General features: G+C 37.7%; 1 protein-coding gene across 1 annotated transcript in view; it reads left to right on the forward strand.

Moving 5' to 3' along the window:
• The first annotated feature begins 108 nt into the window (after positions 1-108).
• The window catches only part of PUDP (pseudouridine 5'-phosphatase), a 54861-nt gene continuing 32369 nt past the window's right edge, over positions 109-22600 (forward strand). The window contains exons 1-3 of the mRNA XM_035308862.1: positions 109-130; positions 4277-4495; positions 15321-15550. Of these exons, the coding sequence (XP_035164753.1) occupies positions 124-130; positions 4277-4495; positions 15321-15550 (456 nt within the window). The 5' untranslated portion in view covers positions 109-123. The remainder of the gene's footprint in view (positions 131-4276; positions 4496-15320; positions 15551-22600) is intronic.

The following is a 22600-nucleotide window of genomic DNA, read 5'->3' on the forward strand; positions in this document are numbered from 1 at the left end:
GTAAACAGCACCAGTGGGGCTGCTGTGCTTTCTGTATAGGAAAGATTGCTATAAAAATGACTACAAGATGATATGTGGCTAGGGAATGAATGTCACTCATTCCCAGTGAAATGTAGCAAGTGGATGGACAGTAAGTCATGCTGATGATGTCTTGGAAAAGGTTCACCAAGGGATGAGAAATGGAAAGATGAAAGGTATTTTGAAAAGCAGAAGAGAATAAAGCTGAGGTTATACATTTATTGCAAGTTTCAGGGCCAAGGAAGTCTCAATTTTTCTACCTTCTGTTGGAACAGACCACTGCCACATGTGTCCTGCTGTTTTCTCAACAAATATTCCTGATGGGAGCTAGCAGCTGGGGCCAGATTCACTTGCTTAAATGCGTATGTTTGCTACCATTTGGGATGCTGTAGGCATCTGGCTAAGCCTCCAGTTGCTCTTTTAGTCAGGTGCGAGTCTTGCCGATGTTCCTTTTTTAGTATCAGATGTGTGGATGTCTTGGACATATTAAAGTGTCTAAAATACTAGTAGGCACTTTAATTGAACTTCTAATTCCTCTTGGTTGTTTTTATTTTATCAATGCTTTATATCTATCTGTGTGCATTAGATTTCTAACTATATTGCAGATTTGCAGTAATTGGAAATTATAAGTGCTTTCTGTACTTAAACTCTGATTAATCAGACATGTTATGGATTATTTCTTGTTACGATGGGGGAAGAAACTAGCCTACCTTGTATCTGTGTGACTGGTACCCTCTTCTCCTGACCCTTGGCAGGATGGTTAGCATAACCAGCAATACGGCAAATATCCACAGTATGTAAGCAATCTGTTAATGTATACCCCTGCCACCTTCCCTCTGCCTCTCTCTGGCCCCAGGCTGTGAGGACACCCACTGTCAGGGTGCTAAGGGCATTAGCGATATCAAGATCAAGATGCTGGGTCACCAAGAGAGCGTGGGGGACACCCACTGAGAGGGTGGTGAAGCCCATCAGCGTTATCGATACCCAGCTGCTGGGCTGCCAGGATGCGGTGAGACCCATCCTGGAACAGGGAAATGTGACAGCACAGGGAGCATGGGCTGTAAATACAAACAGCTACAAGCACTGAGTGGGACTTAGACCAGAACTGCTGTGACCCCAGTGACTACCATCGTCTTCTGCCTCCAAGGACTGAGTTAGTGACTTGTAGTCTTTCATGAAAACTCCAAGTCTCACTTGTGATTGTCACACACTGGTTGATAAGAAGTTGACCCGATCTGCAGAAGGTCCATCCAGGTGGCTGAAAACCCTGTGTAAATGAGAACCTGGAAATTCTGTGTAACTATATGCTATGTTAAGAGCTAGAAATTGGATATAATAAGCTATGCTGATTGTTAATTTATTTTTACATAATAATAAATCTCTTATTATAACCACAACCCTGTGGCCAGTCTTCATTCTGCCAAGGATACCTAAAGGACCTGTCTGTCCTCTGTAGTGTTGCCTCGCTTTTTTTTTTTTTTTTTTTTTTGAGGCTCCTCTGTTTGAATGGGAATTGTAAGTCTTGAATTTGTATTGGTACATAGTGTTTAGTTACTGCTGTCTATTTATAAGGTGGACATACAGATTTTGCTTTCCTCAATCAAAAGGATTGTTTGTTATTATCTGTTAAATGTATGCAGGAAGTGTGTCTTTTCCAGAAATGGTTTCCTCAGATTCTGATTGGCGATTAAGCAGTGTGTGTGTGAGTGTGGATGTAGTTTCCTTTCTCCAGATTTCAGTTTTTATTCATGTGCTGTAGTGGAACATGTCTGTTTGAGCAAGTAAAATAAGGAAAGGGAAGAAAATAAGTCTTTCTGAAAATCTGCTTGTTTGAACATTTATGTTGCTTTAAGCACATGAGCAACATGTGAGACTAACTCACATTTAAATTAAATATATTCACTGATTATTTGTGTGTTGGCCAGAGTTTGCGTATTTTTGTATAACATTTTGATCAGCGTTGAGAGAACTACGTTCTAACACAATACAATGGGGAAAATAATTATTTTAATATATTTGACTCAAAGCTGGTCATGAGTGCTCTTCAGTCTGCAAACTGTAACATTGCATACCATTATTTTTAGGTCAGCAATCTGGACAGTGTTAAGCCTTTCTTTTAGAAGAAAAAGAATTCAGTTCACAAGTCTGGTATCTGATATTTAAAATGCAGGAAGCTATTAAGTTAAGTAGCTACACAGTTGAGTCATTCACTTTCAAATAGGTTAATGTAATAATTGTACAAATCTATAGGAAAATTTTAATGTTCTACAATTATTTTTTTTTCAATTCCTTGTTTTGTTTTATTTCTGCATAGTTTGATATATATTGTTTAATAGGATGAGGATTAATTTTCAGTTTCAATTTTCAGTTTAGGGTCAGAGTTTTATGTCCTTCACCTGGTGAAGAAAAATCAGTGCATCAGAAAAAAGGAAAGAGAGAACTGTGAAGTTTTAAGTATTATATTGTTAACTGTCTCAGCTTGCTGAGAGTACCACCTGGCAGTGTCAAGCAAGCAGTTGGTTGTTTTTTTCTTCCTGGTGCTAGCCGGCTTAGCACTTTTCAAAGCCAAGTCACTTGTGTCTCTTCTGATTCAGAATGATGTAGTGGTACATTTCACATGTGTTTCATGGCTCTCCAGGTTACTCCTAACATTTTTTCCATAGGTGTAGTTTGAGAAGCATTTGCATGCACTTGTATAGGTGCTATTATTATTTTTCTCTCATTTTTAAGCGAAGAGGTTTTTGTGAAATGTTTGCTGCCCTGTTAAGCATCCCAGGCAGGTGCGTTAGTTCTCTTGCTGCTCCTTTGGCTCAGCATCCATCCTGAAGGGGAAATGGAGGGGAGTGTTCTGGCAGGTGGCAGAGTGTGTCTTCTGCACTGTTGTGTGCTCACACGATGACAGGTGTAATGATCTTTCGCATTTCATTCCAGATCAGAACCATCTGCTGATCTCGGGAGAAGCAGATTACTGTGGTTAAGCAGTGAGCATTTTGTCAGACTGCAGGGGAAGAAGGCCTTTGGGTGTATTGTAGCCATGGGCTCTGCTTTTCTTTCTTCAGTTGTAGTATACCTTTTCATATTATCTATGTCAAAGCTTACAATTCAAATGCTGTTGTCTACTTGTTATATATTCAGAAAGTAAGTCAATGTGCTTATGAATAATTTCACTATTTTATTTTCCCTATTATAATATTTTCACATGGCAAAGGACATGGAGACAAGTGTCCTGATCTCTCTAAAGTCCCTGCTCTCTCTAAACAAATCTCATAAGTGCAATTCCTTTCTTTTCTTGCTTTTGCCTTTCATTGTTTAAGTGATAATAACGCTTATTATGCATACTTTTAGAGATACAGAAAGCGAAGAAATGCATGAGAAGGAAATTAAAGAATGGTTAACAGCAGTTGCTTTGTATCAAAGGAGACCACTCAAAAAGATAAACAGGCTGGTAGAAAAGCCACTGTTAAGGATCTTTGCTGAAGTGAAACCAAGAGTTGAAAGGACTTTTCTTCCTCCATTTGGTTTTGAATTAACTGTTATTGACCTTCTTTTTCAATGATTTGTTTTGTGGGAAGACAGAAAGGATTGTTTGCTGACATTTTTAAAAAACAAATGAGTTTGGTAACTAAAAGCACCTTTCACAGTAAAACTGAGAGTTTCACTGGCAAAACTCAGCCTAAAGTTTACTCTTGCCAGAACCCCTCTGGAAAATACAAGTGGGGGTGTTCTGCTTCAGTAATCACATGTAAATGTAGAAGTGCCAGCAACATTGTAATAATGACTGTAGTGTCTTTTGAAGGCACTCTGAAGCTTCCGTTCATAAACACTCTTAAATAGTTAATTAATTTCTTTTCAATTTACATGGAATATGTAATGACATCCCTGAGTACCAGATTTCCTTCTTCTCTTTTCTTGTTATACAAAGAATAAAGAGTATTTTAATTAAGACGCTGCCTGCTGACCTGTATAGTAGAGTGCCAGTGGGAAAGAAAGTTGATGGAAGAACAGGTCCAGATAGTTCTTTGTTGTGACCCTCAGAAACCTTTTCTGAACACAGGTGTGACAGCTTGAAAAACTCAGGTACCTCTGAGGTGATCTTTGAAGTCTGCCTTCCCCTTTGTGAGTAAAGGGAGGCAATTTTGTCCATTTGGATATGTCCTCTTGTTTCTGGCAGATTGCTGTGTGACCATTTATGCCTTCCTCTTTGTAAGCTGGCTGCATGTGTTTGTAATCTTTTTTTATTATCATTATTTTTTGGCAGATACTGAGCGTCTCTATACAGTGGTATTTGAAGAGATCTGTGGGCGTTTTGGAAAGAAGTATACCTGGGACGTGAAATCATTGGTCATGGGTAAAAAAGCACTAGAAGGGGCACAGATTATTCGAGATGTTCTAGATCTGCCAATAACCAAAGAAGAGTTATTACATGAAAGTAAAATGAAGCAGGAGAAGTTATTCCCTACTGCTGAATTGATGCCAGGTATGTTTCTTTTCAGTATTTATAAACAGCTTGTGGAATTATGTAAATGTGTGGTGGTTTTACTCGAGTGGGCAGCCAAGCTCCACCACAACCACTCTCTCACTCCCCCACTTCTCAAAGAGGAAGGGGAGAAAAGTCAACACAAAGAGCTCAAGGTTGGAGATGAGAATGATTTAATTAAAGGGAAAGGAAATGGGAAGAAAAAGAAACAAAAGAAACAAGGCCACGCGGAAGCACAGAGAGCAAGGAGAAAAATTTATTCTCTACTTCCTATCAATGAGCGATGTTTGGCCATGTCCTGGGAAGCAGGGCCTCAAAACGCGTACTGGTGGTTCAGGAGGATCGCCTCCCTCATGAGAGCCCCCTTTTATTGCTGAGTGTGACATCAGGTGTTATGGAATATCCCTTTGGTTGGTTTAGGTCAGCTGCCCTGGTGATGTCCCCTCCCCATCAATTGCCCACCCCCAGCCTGCTGGCTCTCGGGGGCTTGGAGGGAGTCCTGATGCTGTGCTAGCACTATGCAGCAATAGACACAACACCGGAGTGATACCAGTGCTGTTCCAGCTATGAGTGCAGAGCACAGCACTGTGTGGGCTGCTGCAGGGAAAGGTGACTCCAGCCCAGACAGACCCAACACAAAATGCTAACCAAGGCAGATTTTTTTCATCTACCTTCCTGTTAAAGGGCACTGAATACTTTTTCTTGTTTATTGAAGAACAGCTGTTTTCTATGTGTTCTAAGGAAAAGAAGAAAAAAGACTATGTAAATATACACAAATTCTGTTTTGTAAACTAGATATTCTTTAGAATAGTTGTTGGCAGCTGTGTAACTGAAGTTAGTTTTCTCTGGCTGTGTGCATAAACCGACTTTAAGCACAACAACCATACTTCTTGGTGTACAGGCAAATGTATGTGTCCATGGGTTTTTTCAGGTGAGATTCATCTCTCCTAATGTGAACATTGAAACTTAAGCATGGCATCTGAGCCAGCTGTGCCTCAATGGAGAGGGAGGGTTTCTCAGGTTATCCTAAGACAGGTAAGTTTAACCACTTCCTGAAAATACTAGTCTTTTACCAGTGGTTGTGCAGGAAGCCAAAATGAGTGGCTTAAACCAGGTGCCTCAGTGTAGGCAAGAGGATGAATTCACACCACAGATAAGTTTCATACTTTTATATTCTATTACATTTACATGTGGAATGCTTAGAGAAAAACCCTCAGTCATATAAGAGAAGGAATACTAAAAGCTGGAATTGCTGTTAACTTTTTGTACAATGTTAAACATCCTGGAGCAAATGTCAAAAAATTATGGGGGAAAAGAATGGAAAAGAGGGAGAAATAAAATATATCTGTATATATTTTAAAGTGAGGTAACTGCATGTCAGTTAAACAAGTCCAACTTTTGGATTTTTTTTTTCTCTTAGAATGTGTGTTTGTTTGCCACAGCACATTAATGATAATGTTTTAATTTTTAGATGCCTTTTTATACCTAGTTTTTTAATGCATTAGGAGGCTGAATGTTAAAAATACATGTTATGTTAAGAACAAATAAGAAGAATCAAGAATAAAAGGTATAATTTGGTAGCTTTAAACACTTCAGCCTCTTGGGCAGCCAGTTTATGTATATATCTCGCTGATCCCTTTTATATGCAAGATTTTTGAAATTGCACCTTTCTCTCTTACAGATCCACCTAACACTGTAAGCCCAGTTAAACTCTCTAGGAAAGCAAGAAAGATGGAGGGATTTGGTTTTCATTTTTCACGTCAAACTTCTGGGACTAACTTTGCACATATATTGTTTGTAAGACAAACAAAACACTTTAGTCCGGTCTTAGGAAATGCCAGATGGACAGATTGGTGTTGGAAGTATTAGGAGGCTCAAAGAAGAGTCACGGTAATGGAGCAGTACAAGTAGTAGATGCCATTAAGTAGATACTCCATGTCTGCCGAGGATTGTGATAACGTGGTTGAGCTGGCTTAAAAAAAGATGCAGAGAGATGATGGAACAGATTAGCCAAAGGAAACATTAAGTCTTGCACTGTTCCTGACTTCAAAAAGTGAATTCTGGGCTCACTGAAGCTATACTATTACAGGCAAAACAACCAAAATTCTTACTGGGACAAGCATATGAACGTTTTTTATCATAACCAGCATTGTTCAACTGGTTATCCTTTCAGTTTTAACTAAAGATATGTTTTAACTCTCTTCAGGCAATTTTCTGAAGCAGAATTGATGTGAACTTAAATACTTTATGCTTACTGGCTGCTGTGGGGAGCAAAGTCAGCTTTGGTCAGTGAAGTAATAACATTTGTACTTGGTAGCATTATATGAGATAGAAGCAGAATTGCCATGAATTTTGAGAAAGACATGTTAATGTCAGTAATCCAAAAAAGAAATGGCACTAACTACTTGCTATTTGGTTTATTTCAATCAGATAACCAGATTTTTTTAATCTGATACCTTTCTCATATCTTTTCATATCTTGTGAGGATATTTATTTAATCTTTGGAGGTTTATACAGTCTCTTAATGTTCTTTAACTAAGAATGAACTTAATGCAGCTGTTGTATAAGATGAAAGGCTGTGGTGACGCCTTGTGCTTACAAAGTTCTCTGACTAAACTGGTGTTTCATGTTCTAGGTAAGTACACAAAAGTGAAAGTTAATTGTCATATTTAATAATGGTGTAAGATGACTCTGACATGACCACTTTTTGGCAGTTAATAGGTAGGTGAGGTTCTATTTTCAATCCATTTCTACAGTTTTTCCAAGAAATAAGATTTAAATTTGGATTGATAGAGAACAGTGCTAAATGATGACAAAAATATTTGAAAAAGTAACTTAAGGAAAGCAGCACTTGTTTCTGGCCGTAGAATGAGCTATGCACATGTTTGTGCCAGTAGTACAACTCTTTTAATTCTTAAATCAAGTAAGTGACAGATACGTCAGTCATGGTTAAGGACGGTATGATAGTTTTTCCTGACAGTGTGTATCAAAGCCATGCCACTGTATAACAGTTTTAAGAGACATTAGTGGATGAAAGTGCAAGCTGGAAGATTTCAGTATGGCTGAACTTGACTGGCAAGCTTCAATACATCAAGCTGTGGTCAAGTACAAAGTTAATCTATGAAGAGGATGTATCCATTTCTAATAGGGATTTTCCAGTAAGTATTTGAGAGTTTTTCATTGTTCTTTTTGGTTCTGAAAGAATCTTAGGGTAAGCTAGTTTTGATTTAGTATGGCAAGGAATTAATTCAAGACAGTGCTCACAAAATGACGGCGCTGCTGCTTGTGCTGCTTTTCTAAATATTGTTGTCAGAGTGCAGACATTGTTATCTGCAAGAGTAACATAGCAGACTTCCTGTTTCTGCAAACGTACTGCATTGCCGTGAAGCAGATTGTCAGAAGGAATGACAAGTGGAACAGAAGAAAACCGTGCATATGTACATTTGCCTATACATGTCATGTATAGGTGTACTGGGGCTTAGCACAAACCCAGAATATATACACAGCCAGAAAAATCTAACTCAAAGTTACCCAGCTGCCAATAGCTATTATACTCATGTCACAGGTATGAAATTCATGCCATTATTTCATAGCAGTCTGCACTTTTTGGCTCATCACCATCACAAGGTACAGATGCTTAAGGACTGTGTGCTCCTTTCAGAAGTTTTTCACTACTGGATCATCTTCCTGATAGCTGGGATTTCTTGTTTGCAGTTCCTGTTTGGCCAGTGCAGAACATGATATGGAAACCATTTTCATGTTCAGTTATGGTTGACTGTCTTTTGCAGGCATGAGGAAGTAATTTCATAGCTAAGTTTTAGTACTGAATCAAGCCAGTCAGAAATTACAAAAAGAGAAAGAAAGAAAGAAATACAAGTTCCAGTGACAACTTATTTTAAAGCCTAACGTCTTTTTTTCTTGAGCAGTTCCATTCAACAAGCAATCTAGTTTGCTTATCTGTTGTTCCCTTGATTAATGTTTGTGCCCTTAACAGTTATACAACATGATAGGAAGTCTGTTTTTTCTTTTCCTTGCTATTATTGTTTTAATGGTAGGAAACTCTGGTGAGTCCATGCTGGTCTCAGGGAGCTTGTAACCCATGGAGATCCATCAATTAGCTGCAAACTCGGAATGATCCGGTCTATTTGGTTGGTTTCAAACATTTCTCCATTGCAGTAAGTCCTGAAGAATTGCAACCCAAAAATGCTTTCACCAGGAAGTTACCAACACAGTTGCCAGAAGTTTTGAATTATATAAAATTTAGAACTTACATTTTTTTCCATGGCTATATATGCATCAGGATGTCCAGACTATGGCAAGATTAACTGGTTTGGTGAACAGGGAGACTCTATGCCAACAGAAGAATCTTTGGCACTCTGTAGAGAGCAATAAGATGAGAAGATAGAATTCTTTATTAATAGCCAACTACCTTCCAATGGGGAGTAGGTTATTAGTTTCCATCTCCAGTTTTGTAGCTCAGTGAAAGAATAATGTACTATTACAAATTGCATTTTTTAAATGATAGAACAAAAAAGAAACAGGTGGATATGAGAGATATATTTCTACAGTCTCATGAGATTCATGGCAATTACACCAAGTGGCGGATAGCCCCACCTCCATCACTTTATCACCATCACAGCAGCAATGCTAAATTCACTTGAGGATTGAGAACATGTGCAGATAATGAATAGTGCTGCGCTGATGGGCTTGGAGCTGTTGTAGCACACCAGACTACATACAAACTGATTTTTAAAAATATATATTTTTTTACTTAGATGAACAGACAGCTTCTTATTGTTCTCAGTAAGATATTTTTTTCTCTTTGGGTGCTTTTTGTGTTTTGATGCTGCTGAGGTTTTTACCGTAGAATTGCTTTTATGATCTTAAAGGATTATCATTGAATTGGCTAGAAATCCAATCAACTTGACAAAGCCCTGAGTGGCAATGTTAGCTTTTCTTTGATTAAAAAGAGTGATGAAATCTTGAAGAGCTTAAAGTTGGGTCTGATATTACATTCAGTTTAGTAACTGCAAATGATTTTGAAAAAGAGGAGCAGACTTTTCATACAGATGCTATATTTATCCTTAAGATTTCCATTTGTGCACAAATGGACATAAATCATACAAGACATGCATAATGCATGTACATAGTTAATTTACACAATGCATGGTGCACTTTAATTTCCTTTATCCATTTTCTCAGCAGTAAATCTTTTCTTTCAAATACTTACCGAAGCCTCACAGACTACTTGTTTTGTGTAATACGTTGTAGACTTGAATTTGGGTCTCTGAACTGCCTTGGTTTTAGTGACCCTGAGGTCAGGTGTCCTCCGCTCTCAGGCTGTTAGTGTGAGTAGAAAGCTAACTCTGTCTCTGGAACAGAGAATGAGGAGCAATACTGTGATAGGTGTATCATAGATAATCTTAGAGGGAGTGCTGAAAGTCTGCAAAAAGAGAGTAAAGTTGTATTTGGGCTCACAATTTGTTGGCAAGCTATGTGGAGAAAGTGCATGGTGACCAGTATACCTTTTCCAACAAAAATTCCAGTGCACAGGACAAAAGTCTGTTAATCAAGACAGTGTTCTCTAAACAATACAAATCTGTAGCCTTGTTTCTTCTGCAGAATATGCTGCATCTCAGCTAGAAGACTTTGCAAAAATAGTTATATTAACATGGACTACATAGCGTAGACAAGCTCCAGAATTACAGCAGGGGGCTGCATAATAGTTAAAATATTGATAATTAGTGTTTATATGTAATTAGTACATAGGAGGCACGCAAGGAAGATGAACAGGAGGTGTGGTACATGGTGATGTTCATGAAAGGATTTGCACCTGAAAATGCCACTGTTTGCTTATTTGAGATCTAATTTTGAAGCTTAAGAGCTACCTTGTGAATTTTATTATACTAGCTTCTTGTGATCCTGTATACAGCCCATGCTTTTGGTTTAGAGAAGGCCCGAGGGACTTCCATTAATTTTTTAGGGGTTTTCTCATACATAGTTAATGTTCTTCTTTTTAGGATTGTAATAGACACTTAGAAAAGACTGTGGGATTGTCTCTATAGGCCTAGTATTTATGTGGTACTGTTCTTGAACTCTGCTTGCTGTACGCAAGCCTGCTGTATTCCTGAAGCCACAAGACTGTAGGATTTTGACCATGCTGAGAAGACCATCGAAAAGGGGATTTTCAGGTTAAGGTACTGGCAGAGCTTAGTGTGCGATTGTCTGCCTGATGGTGTAGTTATGGTTTCAAGTGAATAGACTGCAGGTAAAAATATGAACAATGGAAAACATTCAACTGGTGAACAGAGGAAACAAATTATGGTTCACTGCTGAAGTGGAATAAATAATTGTTTTCCCCATCTCATCTAGTTGCCCTGTTTGAGATGAACATTGTTTTCCTCTCTATCTCAAAAAACATTCTTATAGTCTACTAAAACACGTTCATACAAACTTCACTTCAGGAAAAGAGAAAAAAAAAATGTTTTATAATACAGAAGTTTGGTCAGAAATTTGTACTAGGAAAAAAAAAAATAGAACAGCTTTATATTATCTCCATATTTGTCTGGAGGCATTCTGCAGGAAATAGGTTTCACTCTGAAGCTCCAGTAGTGATGCATGTTAAGAACAGTGTTCTGTTCAGTGGTAGACAAACAGAGGAAAAGAGATGATAGGGCAATTTGGAAGTATGCTGAATAAAGTCTAGCAAAAATGTGTATGTCATTCACCATTCTGAAATATCTTGTATGAAACAGAGATCACATTTGTATAAAACTAAAAGGAAAATCAAAGTTTACTTTGTTTTCCATCAAATTGAGTTAGGTTACAGGTATTATAAATGTATTATAAATTTTTGCTTCATAATGAATAATGCCATTTTAGTATAAAATGTGATAACTAGTTGGACTAGATAATCCTTATGGGTCCCTTCCAACTCGGGATATTCTATGATTCTATGAACTAAAAAGAGGAGATAACTGAAAGCGAGAGGGCAGTGCTTCCTGGGCTTCATGTAAAGCCTTTGACACTGTCCTCCATAAGGTCCTCATAGAGGTGCTGTTGAAGTATGGGCTGGATGAGCAGACAATGAGGTGGATTGAAAAGGTTGGCTGGACAGCCAAGCCTGAAGGGTAGTGGTCAGTGGTGCAGTCTAGTTGGAGGCCAGCAACAAGTAGAATACCCCAGGGGTCAGTACTGGGTCCAGTCCAGTTTAACACCTTCATTAACAATCTGGATGATGGGGTAGAGTGCACCCTCAGATGATACGGAACTGGAGGGACTGGCTGATTCACCAGAGGGCCATGCTGTCATCCAGATGGACCCCAACAAGCTGGAGAGGTGAGTTGACAAGAATTCCATGAAGTTCAACAAGGAGAAATTCAGAGTCCTACACCTGGGGAGGAACAACCCCAAGTACCAGGGCCACCCAGATGGAAAAGAGGTGACAGAAAAGGGCAAGTTGGACATGATTCAGCAATGTGCCCTTGCTACTAAGAAGGCTAACAGTATTATTGGCTGCATTAGGCCAAGTATTGCCAGCAGGTCAAGAGAGGTGATCCTCCCTCTCTACTCAGCTTGGTGAGGCCACACCTGGGGTGCTGTGTCTAGTTCTGGGGCTCCCAGTACAAGAGACATACTGGAAACAGCCCAATGTAGGGCTATCAAGTTGAACAAGGGACTGGTGCATGTCTCGTATGAGGAATGGCTGAGAGAGCTGGGACTGCTCAGTCTGGAGAATAAGAGAACTGGGGGGGATCTCATCAATGAGTATGAATACCTGAAGGGAGGATGCTGAGAAGACAGAGCCAGGCTGGGCTCAATGGTGCCCAGTACCAGGACAAGAGGCAGTGGGCACAAACAGGTTCTATCTGATCATCGGGAAACACTTCTTTGCTGTGCAGGTTGAGGTTACCCAGAGAAAGGTTGTGGAATCTTCTTCCCTGGAGATCTTCAAAAGCTGCCTGGATGTGGTCCTGGTTAGCCAGCTTTAGGTGACTCAGATTGAGCAGGGAGGCTGGACCAGATGAGCTCCAGAGTTCCCTTCCAACCTCAGCCATTCTGTGAATCTGGGGGTGGGGGGGAAATCATGTAGAATACAATGTTGTAACAGCATATAAATAGAAAGGAACTATTTTAGACAAACCATTTTAGTGTAGCATTTTTTTGGTTTCCTGAACTTTTGCACTACATGCTTGTATTGGTCACTGAAAAGGAAAATGCGAATTAGCCCAAGGATTTCGTTGTTTTCAGGGTAAGTCTTAATTTAAGTTTCTCAGTTGATCCAATGTGTTAGTTGTTACTGGGGTTTCAGGAGACTCTAAAGAAAATGAAGAACACATTGAGAGACTAGTGGAGGAATAATATTTCCTTCAAAAATACAATAAAATAAGGTATACATTCTATATGTTTCAACTTTCAGAAATAGAAGTATTGATCTTCTTTTTTCAAAATGTGTTTGTGGTCTCAGGAGAAATCATTCCTTTCTGTTGGTTTAGGTTTTATTTGTTTTTATTTTTTCTCCCTCAGAGTTGCTAACTTCATTGACATTTGTGATTAATCTGTTTTTAAACATGCTGATGTTTAAAGATGATCCTCCCTTTTTGCTTCCTTACCTAAATTTAGCTTATAATTCTTTTTACCTAATTTCTTTCCAATAGCCATCAGTGTGTAACTATTGCATATAAAATACAGTAAGCTTCTGTGTCTGTTTTAGAACTTATTAGGGATAGAGGAAAGAAACATTATTTACCTTTTTGATGATTTAAAATGAAAAGAGTACATTTGGAAATAAAATATAAAAAGGTAATATATTCCTGATCTTGTTATGATTTCTTGAAGGAAATTATGCTGTGCTCTCTAGGTTTGTAATTGTGTATGTAGTGCATCAAGAATATATCCACACGCTGGAAAAATGGGGAACCTTATTTGTTTTGTTCTTTCTTTTTTGTTGTTGTTACTGTTTTTAATCAATGACTACTTGAAGGCTAAAAGAAAAAAATGAGTTGCTCCACATGGCTGAACTTTCAGTGGGAGTAAGTTAGTAAGTAAGTAAGTTAGTAAGTTAAAAGTTAGTGAGTTCAGAGGAACTTCCTTCATACTTCTTCAGAGACATTGCATTTTTGATTGGTTGTTTTTGGTGTAACTGAAGTCTTCATTTGAAAATTCTTTGTAGCTATAGGTGAATTTAGTAACAAAGTATGTGCCAATGGAAGCTTCTTCTGTATTTTTAAATCAGTTCCCCATTTCCCCATCTGTGTTTTTTTTTTGTTTGTTTGTTTTTTTCCCTGAGGAAAAAAAGAGAAAAAAAGGCACAAGGAAGATACTAAAAGAAGTTATTATCTTCCTAATAAAGAATTATATACTGAATTAGTACAGTAATCATATTAGTAATTCAATGTGGTGGTAACTCTAGAGCTATATTGACTCAAACAAAAATGGATTTTGTTGGTATATAGCTTTTTCCAAAGAAATAACAAACACTGATTGAAAATATTTTTCTACTGCTAACTGTCTTCATCTTGCTAAGTTATTCAAGTTATTTTTCCATAAGTAATTTTTTTTTTTCCGCACAGCTGATTTTCCCATTGTATATTTATTTTTTTTCTAATCTATCGTGCTGTTTACACATATTGAAGTAATCATTTTAAAGACATTTTAAAAGTGCATTTTCTGAGTAATGTAAATCTTTGCTCTTTGAAAGTGTTAGGGACAGCTGCATTCTAGCTCCCTTTTAGGTAGGACAGTCCAAAAGAGAAAGTAAACATGCACACATGCATACTTACACACTGGAATCATGAGAAGTGCTGAGGGAATATAAGAGAGAACCCTGAAGAAATGACCTTTCAGCAACAGTGATTTTCTGTGGCTGGCTACCTCCAATAGAAATGTAGAGTAAACATATACTGACAGATGAGCTGAAGCTGTGGGACTGAAGAAAATTAGTTATCTGAAGAGAGGTAACCTGCATTCAGAATGCTTCTGTGAAGAAACATTGAAACCTTTGCGCAAGAAACTCAAAATCTGCACTGAATAGTGAAGTGTCTTTGCTTCTTACACAGGCTGCCATGTTTCCACTTTTCCCTACATTAACCTTCACTAGAAGATTGGATCAGATTGAAGTTTCTGCCTATTATGTTCAAGGTGTTCATTACTCTGGGTTCACAGCATCAATAGATAAAGCACTGGTATTAACAACTGTGATTGACAACTCCTCTATTCCCCAGTTACTTTCTCTAGTAATTGCTAAAGAGAAACTGAGCACTCTTAGGGGCTGGTTTAAGCCAGTTGGTTACCTGCTTCAGAAATTAAAGACTATACCAGTCAGTGAGAAGAGCATATGTTTTGACCTTGATCCATCCATCTATATATCTATGTATTTTTGTTTGTTTGTTTTCTAGGAGCATAACTCCAGGTATATGTGTGAAAAGAAAGTGTTTCCCTGTGTTTTTCTTCCACTTACAGAGAATTTGAAATAGTGAACATATATAATGTTGAGGACCTTACTGAATGAGATTGGGATGGGTATACAGATGCAATGATATGCAAGTATTTTTTGTCATATTTTGAGAAATGCATCACGTGATGACAGAATAAATATATACCTTGAGGAATATTCCATGATCTTTGCATGGAGCAAGAACATTTCAGACATAACAACAATTATCTTTGACACTTAAATGATCAAAGTAGAATGCTATATTCAGTATGACAACATTGTTGAAGTATTGCCAAACATGTTGTAATTAAGTAAAATATTAATATGTATACCTATGTATATACATATATCCATCCATATATATAATGTACATGTGTATTTGTCTTGCAGGGGTTGATAAGCTGATCCGGCATTTACACAAGCACAACATACCCATAGCTGTTGCCACTAGCTCAGCTGAAGTGACATTCCAGATGAAAACAACCAGACACAAAGACTTCTTTGGTCTTTTTCATCATATTGTGCTGGGAGATGACCCTGAGGTGAAGAGTGGCAAACCACAGCCTGATGGATTTCTAGTTTGTGCAAAGAGATTTCACCCTCCTGCAGCTCCAGAGAAGGTAAGGAGGGAAGGGAATAAATGAACTGAAAAGCTAGAGGTATACTGTCCATGCTACATTTCAATTTTTATTTATTGATTGATTGACTATGATAAATGTTTAGGTTAAGATTTAATACAAACATTTGAAAAGTCAGCAACCTCTTTTTTTTTTTTTTTTTTTTTCAATGTTTATATTGTTTAAGCTAGAGGTTGTTGGAAAGCGTTATTTCCTTTCAGCGTATATAAAGTTTGTAATGCAGATTGTTCTGATTTACTGCATGGTACTGTGTAGTAATAGGAAAGTTTAATGATATTTCTCTCTCTGCATAAATCTGCAAGCATAACTTCACTACTCAAAGTTTAGAAACAGTTATTTAAACATAGATCAGTTTGCTTTTCATACTTTCGTGGCTGATTTACCTTTTAAGTATCTAAACATTAAAGATACTTCTTTGTAAAGAGGGTATATATTTTTCTAAGCCATCGCTTTCCTCTTGCATTCTAAATCTTTGAGATCATATTTCTTTTTTTTTATTTTTTTTATTTTTGATTTAAAACCGATCAGTTTGAGCAATCTTTCTCATGTAGTAGAGATGTGTAGATTCTCTCTCATATATAACTTTCCAGACTTGATTTTGAACTAGAAATCTGTAGGGAGAATATCTGAAAGATAAATTGGTAGTCAGTTGAAGTGATGTGTTCACTTATATTTCAAACTAAATTGCCATTCTTCTTAAAATATTTTTTTTCACTTCTTGTCTATCCGGATTAAACATAAGTTCTGAAGTTTAAGAGTTTCATTACTGCAGAAAAATGCATTAGATACTAATTTTTAAGAAACTACTTTAAGTGGGTTAGGCTGTGATTACTGATTTCTCAGTAGGGTTGTTGAGAAGAAATGTGTACACAAATATATAAGGAATGATTAGATAAGATTCCTCAGCCTTTCATGCTTTAAATTCTCATCCGGAGCCCAAATGGTATTTTTGCTGTCTGTGAATTGGTGAAATACGTTGCAGTGAATGTAGCAAATATGAGCAGTGTTAGCCATCTATTTTCTTTTCTTTTGCGCGTCCTTTTGTCATCTTGTGTATGTGTATCAACTTCACTTTAAAAAGTTACCCCCAATATACTTGACCATATTCATGCAGATGACTACTGTGTGGATATGTTAGGTTTTTGTGTGTGTAGACCTTGTATGGTATATTCCAAATGCTGCAGAATTGCTGCAGAATCTGAGTAGCAAGGCTGTAAATCTACAACAGAGTCCAGTAGTTATTAGTATTTAGAATATATTCATGCTTACCTGAGAGCAAATACTGGGAAGCAATAACCCAGGATTTTGGAGAAAGTCAGAGGTGAGTTAAAAACGCACAGCAAAGTTTTATTACACTGTTTTTGTAGTTCTCTCTTGCTCCATCTTGAAACCACAGCTTAATGTTGCTTTCATAGAAAATTATTCTTTCTTCTTTAACTGTAAGTCCAGAGCATGTAAGGTCAAGTTATGCTCCTGTAATGCTGTGGCATCTCTTTTTGTGAAACAGGATGACAAAGGTGCTTATTGTATACATTTCAGTTAGATGGAGGTGTTGGTGTAGGATGTTCTATAATTCTGAAAATAAAAGAGCAAAAGGTATGAAGAACTGATATAAAGACAGGATGTATTTGGTGTCATATCTGAAGGACAGGTAAGGAAATGTAATGTCAGTTGGGGTAGTGACAAATTAAATGTTATTCGCAGAATCATAAAAATATCCCAAGTTGAAAGGGACCTAAAAGGGTCATTGCATCCAACTCCTAGCTCCACACAGGAGCACCCAAAAGTGAGACCATGTGTCCGAGAGTGTTGTCCAAATGCTTCTTGAACCCTGGCAGGCTTGGTGCTGTGACCACTTCCTTGGGGAGCCTGTCCTAGTGCCCGACTACCCTCTGGATGCAGAACCTTTTCCTAACACGCAGCTTGACCCTCCCCTGTCCCAGCTCCATGCCGTTCCCTCGGGTCCTGTCGCTGTCCCCAGAGAGCAGAGCTCAGCACCTGCCCCTCCGCTCCCCTCGTGAGGGAGCTGCAGGCCACCATGAGGCCTCCCCTCAGCCTGCTCTGCTCTGGGCTGAACAAACCAACAAACCTCAGGTGCTCCTCATATGTCTTGTCCTCTTCACCATCTTTGTTGCCCTCCTTTGGAAGTTCTTTAATAGTTTTATGTCCTTTTTATACTGTGGAACCCAAAACTGCACACAGTACTCGAAGGTGTACCAGCACAGAGCAGGGTGGGATAATCCCTGCCCTTGACTGGCTAGCAATGCTGTGTGTGTTGCACTCCAGGCAATAGCTGGCCTGTTTGGCTTCCAGGGCACACTGCTGGCTCACCTTCAACTTGCCACCAGCCAGAACCCCCAGATCTCTTTCTACAGGGCTGCTTGCCAGCCTTTTGTCCCCCAGTCTGTGTGTATAGCCAGGTGCAGAATCCATCACTTGCTTTTGTTAAACTTTGTATTGTTGGTGATTGCCAGGACCTCTAATTTGTCAAGATTTCTCTGCAAGGCCTCTCTACCCTTGATGGAGTCAACAGCTCCTCCCAGTTTAGTCATCTACACAGGTGAGGAGCCTAATATATGGAGGGGCAGCGTCCCCAATGCTCTTAGTTTGTGTCTCTATTTCAGAAAAGTCACAAGATGATTGTAATTTTAAGAGATAAAATCATTAAAACAAAACCCAAAACAAACAAACAAACAAATAACACACAAACAAATTGAAATACCCACCCCACACACTAACAGGGTTGGAGATCATTTAATACATACCTGGAGAGAACTTCCAGTTAGCTTCCCACTAAAACAATCTAGTACACACAAAAACTGTTCAGTGAAACACATCACATGTCCACTGAGGACTGTCAGGAGACATACTTCAAAACTGCCCTAATAATCCAAGCCAAAAATACAACATTTGCAGAAGACCAAATCCAGAACTTAGCTGTAGTGATATATCAGCCTCGGACAGCCTTCTATAAGGAGGCAGTTCTAAAATCAGATTAAAATGCATATGATGGCTGCTTTAGTATAACTGAAGGGGGGTCAAAGTTGTCCATCTGTGAATTTCTTAAATTTTGGCCTTTTTTTTTTTTTTTTTTTTTTTTCATTCTTTAGTTAGCTAGGGATTTAATAGGCACAACAGTGAGAACAGAAATTTCAAACAAGATACACATTGCAAATTCAGCCTAAGCCTTACTGTCTTTGGATACATTAAGTTTTATGTGAACTTACAACACTATTAGCACATATGACACATAGTGCTATAAATTATTAATTAAATCTGACAGGTAATTGGAATATGATCTGCAGTTGAATTCCAGATTTTTTGTCTTTTACTAAATTGAGGTTTTTGTTTTATTTTAATATATACCAAATTCTGCTTTCAAATACACAAATGGAACTTGCATCCATACCAGATGGAGCTGTACATATGTAGCCTGAGAAACAATTTGTGCTTGAATATTGTAAAGATTTCAGGCCACACTGTTCCAAACATTGTGTTCCTTTTCATATATTTTATTTAGACCATTATTTACACACACACACAAAAAGAAAAGTGTTTTTATCATCATTATTTTCCCACCTTTATATGAACATAATTTGGAAAACAAGTTATTTCAAATTGTCTTAGAATTAGTTATTTAGTATTTTGCTGCGATTCAGATTTTTACAAAGGGAATCCCTTTTAAATGAACCTTTATAATGTGCTGCAAAAGCAGAATTTCATTGATGACAGTGCTCTGAAACTTGGTAAATTTAGCTACACAGTTCACCAGCTTGATTTGAAACAAAAGTAAGGAAACAAAAGTGGTTTTGATAAATGGTGGGTTTTGTTCCAGTTTGAATTAAAGGACTTAAATTATTTAAAAACATGCTTTTGGAATTTATAAATATTAGAATATTAATCTTTGTTTTTAATGAGCATCCTTTAAAAAACAAGTTTTAAAAACCTTTCTATTACTGTCTATGTATACATAAAATATATCAGCTATAAGTTTTCAGTGCTATCTTGAGGAAATTTTGTTTCATGGTAACAGATTTTATGCTATTAAATACAACTCAAATATGGCTCTAGCTCAGAGAACTTCAGACATTCTCATGCAAACATTTAAACATACTTTCAATATATTAATGTAATTAAAAATACATGAATTAATTATTTACGTTCTTCAAGATGTGGAGGGTTAAGGCCTTTCTTTCCAATAGTTTGGCTGTTTTGCGTATACTTTTTCTGTAAAATAAAAGCAATGCAGTTAAAAACAAACAAATACTATTTGTATCCTTCCATTAAAAAGGATAAAATGTTTGAATAAGATAAGTGGTCATAACTCTCTTACGAAGAATCAGCTTGTTCTATTAAAAAAAAATCCAAATGATTTAAATCTTTGTATTAATTTAAAACACTGTATTTCTTTACAGTCTATTCCATGTCTAATTAATTAATTGATCCCACAGTTATAAATAATCTCTGTATCAAATCTTGTGAGAGAACATTAAAAATTAAATGGCATTAGAAGTTATGAGTCTCAGTGGACTCATTGTGTCATAGAATAAAGAAGTTCAAAGAGAATTTTTTTCCCACAAAAGATGTGGTGAGAAAGTAATGGAAATTCAGAACATTGAGACCATGTTGCAATATTAGTCTATATTGTACAAGGAAAATAGAGGGTTAGAAGACTGATAAGGCACTTAATGTGACCACCACTACTGTGAGCTTGTGTCAAAGTATGTCAAAAACAAAATTTTATTTCTTATCCTTTCATCAGTGAAGTCAACATGGCTTCATTAAGGGCAGACAGTGCCTGATAAATCTGGTAGCCTTCTACAATGGGGTTACAGGATTGTTGGATAGGGGAAGCTCAGCTGACATCATCTGCCTGGACTTGTGCAAAGCATTTGACACTCTCTCCGATGCCATAAGCTATATATAAGCTACATGATCTCTATGGATGAGGGTGGACCACTCTGTGGGTAAGCAATTGTCTGGATGGTTACACTCAAAGAATTGCAGTCAGTGGCTCAATGTCCAGGTGGAGATCAGTAACAAGGGGTGTTCCTCTCAAGGCTTGGTATTGAGACTGGCGCTATTTAACATCTTTGTTGGTGACATAACACTGGGATTGAGTGCACCCCCAGCAAGTTTGCCAATGACACCAAGCTGTGTGGGGTGATTGACGTGCTGGAGGGATGGGATGCTATCAAGAGGGACCTGGAGAGGTGGGCCTGTGAGAACTCCATGATGTTCAGCAAGGCCAAGTGCAAGGTCCTGTACCTGGGCTGGGACGATCCCAAGCACAAATATGAACTGTGTAGAGAATGGATGGAGGAAAAGGACTTGGTACTGGTTGATGAGAAGCTCAATGTGATGAGCCAGCAATGTGCGCTTGCAGCCCAGAAAGCTGCAAGCTTTTTTTTTTTATTATTATTATTATTATTATTATTATTATTATTATTATTATTATTTATTTTTTTCTCATTTATTTTTCCATTAACTTCACCATTTCTACTGTATGCATGTAGTATATGTATTTCAGTCATTATGGTTTTCAGATAACGAGTTATTTTATTAGTAGTGTTTTTGTTATTTCTTACGTATAGCTGGAGATTGAATTTATTAAGAGAACTCTAAATAAGCTACAGAAATTACAAAGGCACGAACAGTCATTCTAGATGGTGTATTGAGCTGAAAATTGGGATACCTGCTGTTGAAGTCATGTAATTTAGTCATCATAATCTTCCCCTTTTCAATTTTTTAAATAAATTGGCATGTACTTTTTCTTGAATGTTTACAATTTGCAAATCAGACGTTTTATTTTGGAAGTAACAAAAGCTTTAAATGCAAAAATACATAGACATTTTTCAACGTAGTTCAAATGTGCATGAATAGCTGTCTCTTTAACCTTGTCTCATCTTTTATTTGAATAGGCATACATTACCAGTTTTTCCTCATCTGAAACATTTTCACATGCTTTAAACTATTGTGAAGTACCCATACTCTGCTGTCTTGTCTCCTTGGACTCAGTTTTTACCAGTTATTTTAACGTATTGCTAGGTATGTGCTTTTTCCAGTGATAGAACCTGTGATTATAATGGTCATGGTACACCCGATTTTCAAAGCATTAGGCTGCAGTCAGTGGGCACAAATGAAGTGACATTTGTAGTAAATGACCATTGTTCAATGTGTGTTGCGTGCTGTACAGAAGCAAATGCTGCTTGTGCCAGCGGCCACTTGTGGAGTAAGAGGGGAGAATGTTGTTCCACTACTCATTCCACTACCCTTTCAAGATGCTGGTACATTTCTGAGTAGAAGGCAGAATTTGGGCCTTTTCTTCTGAAGCCCTTTGACTTTCTTGTCTGTACTGATGTAATTACCACTCATTAATGAATTCAGATGAAGCTGTTAATGAGTTAGAGCCTATGTTATCTGATTTGTTGATGCCGATTCCTGCATAGCCAGGCAGTTAGTATACCCTTGTTGAAGGTATGGGGCAGTTAGATCCTAACCTCATGGGTGTTTCTAGTGTGTGTGTTTACTTGTGCTTTTTCGGAGATTGTTTCCTCATAATTTTCTCAGAGTGCTCCTTTGGAGTCTCTTACATGCAAGGTTTTGACCTCTCAATATCCCCCTTATCCTTTCATCCTGTGCTGTACAGTGGCCAACTTCCATGTGAAGCAGAAAAAAAACTCCCTTAAAAGGTGTATTGTATGGTGGGGATGGCACCCCCGGATGATGGTGGGTCTACTGGGTAACTGTTTCAAGGCTGTAAATCCACCAACCTCTGCATGAGAGCTTGGAAACTCTGTTCCTGTGTTGACATTGTGTGCTCAGGTTTACAGCAAAAGCAGAGTTCACTCCCTTGACAATTTAAGATTATGTATGACAGATTTTACTGTTAGTTTATGTAGGGTGACTGGGAGATGGATGAAGTATGTCATTGTATTTGTGTATCCAAATTAGTTTAGTTGTTCCATGCAGACATACCCTTAAGTGATGATAGTAAATGAAAACTGAAAGGGTTTATCAGTTGACTTGAGA

This window comes from Oxyura jamaicensis, chromosome 1, assembly GCF_011077185.1.
Source record: "Oxyura jamaicensis isolate SHBP4307 breed ruddy duck chromosome 1, BPBGC_Ojam_1.0, whole genome shotgun sequence".
In the NCBI taxonomy this organism is placed as follows: Eukaryota; Metazoa; Chordata; class Aves; order Anseriformes; family Anatidae; genus Oxyura; species Oxyura jamaicensis.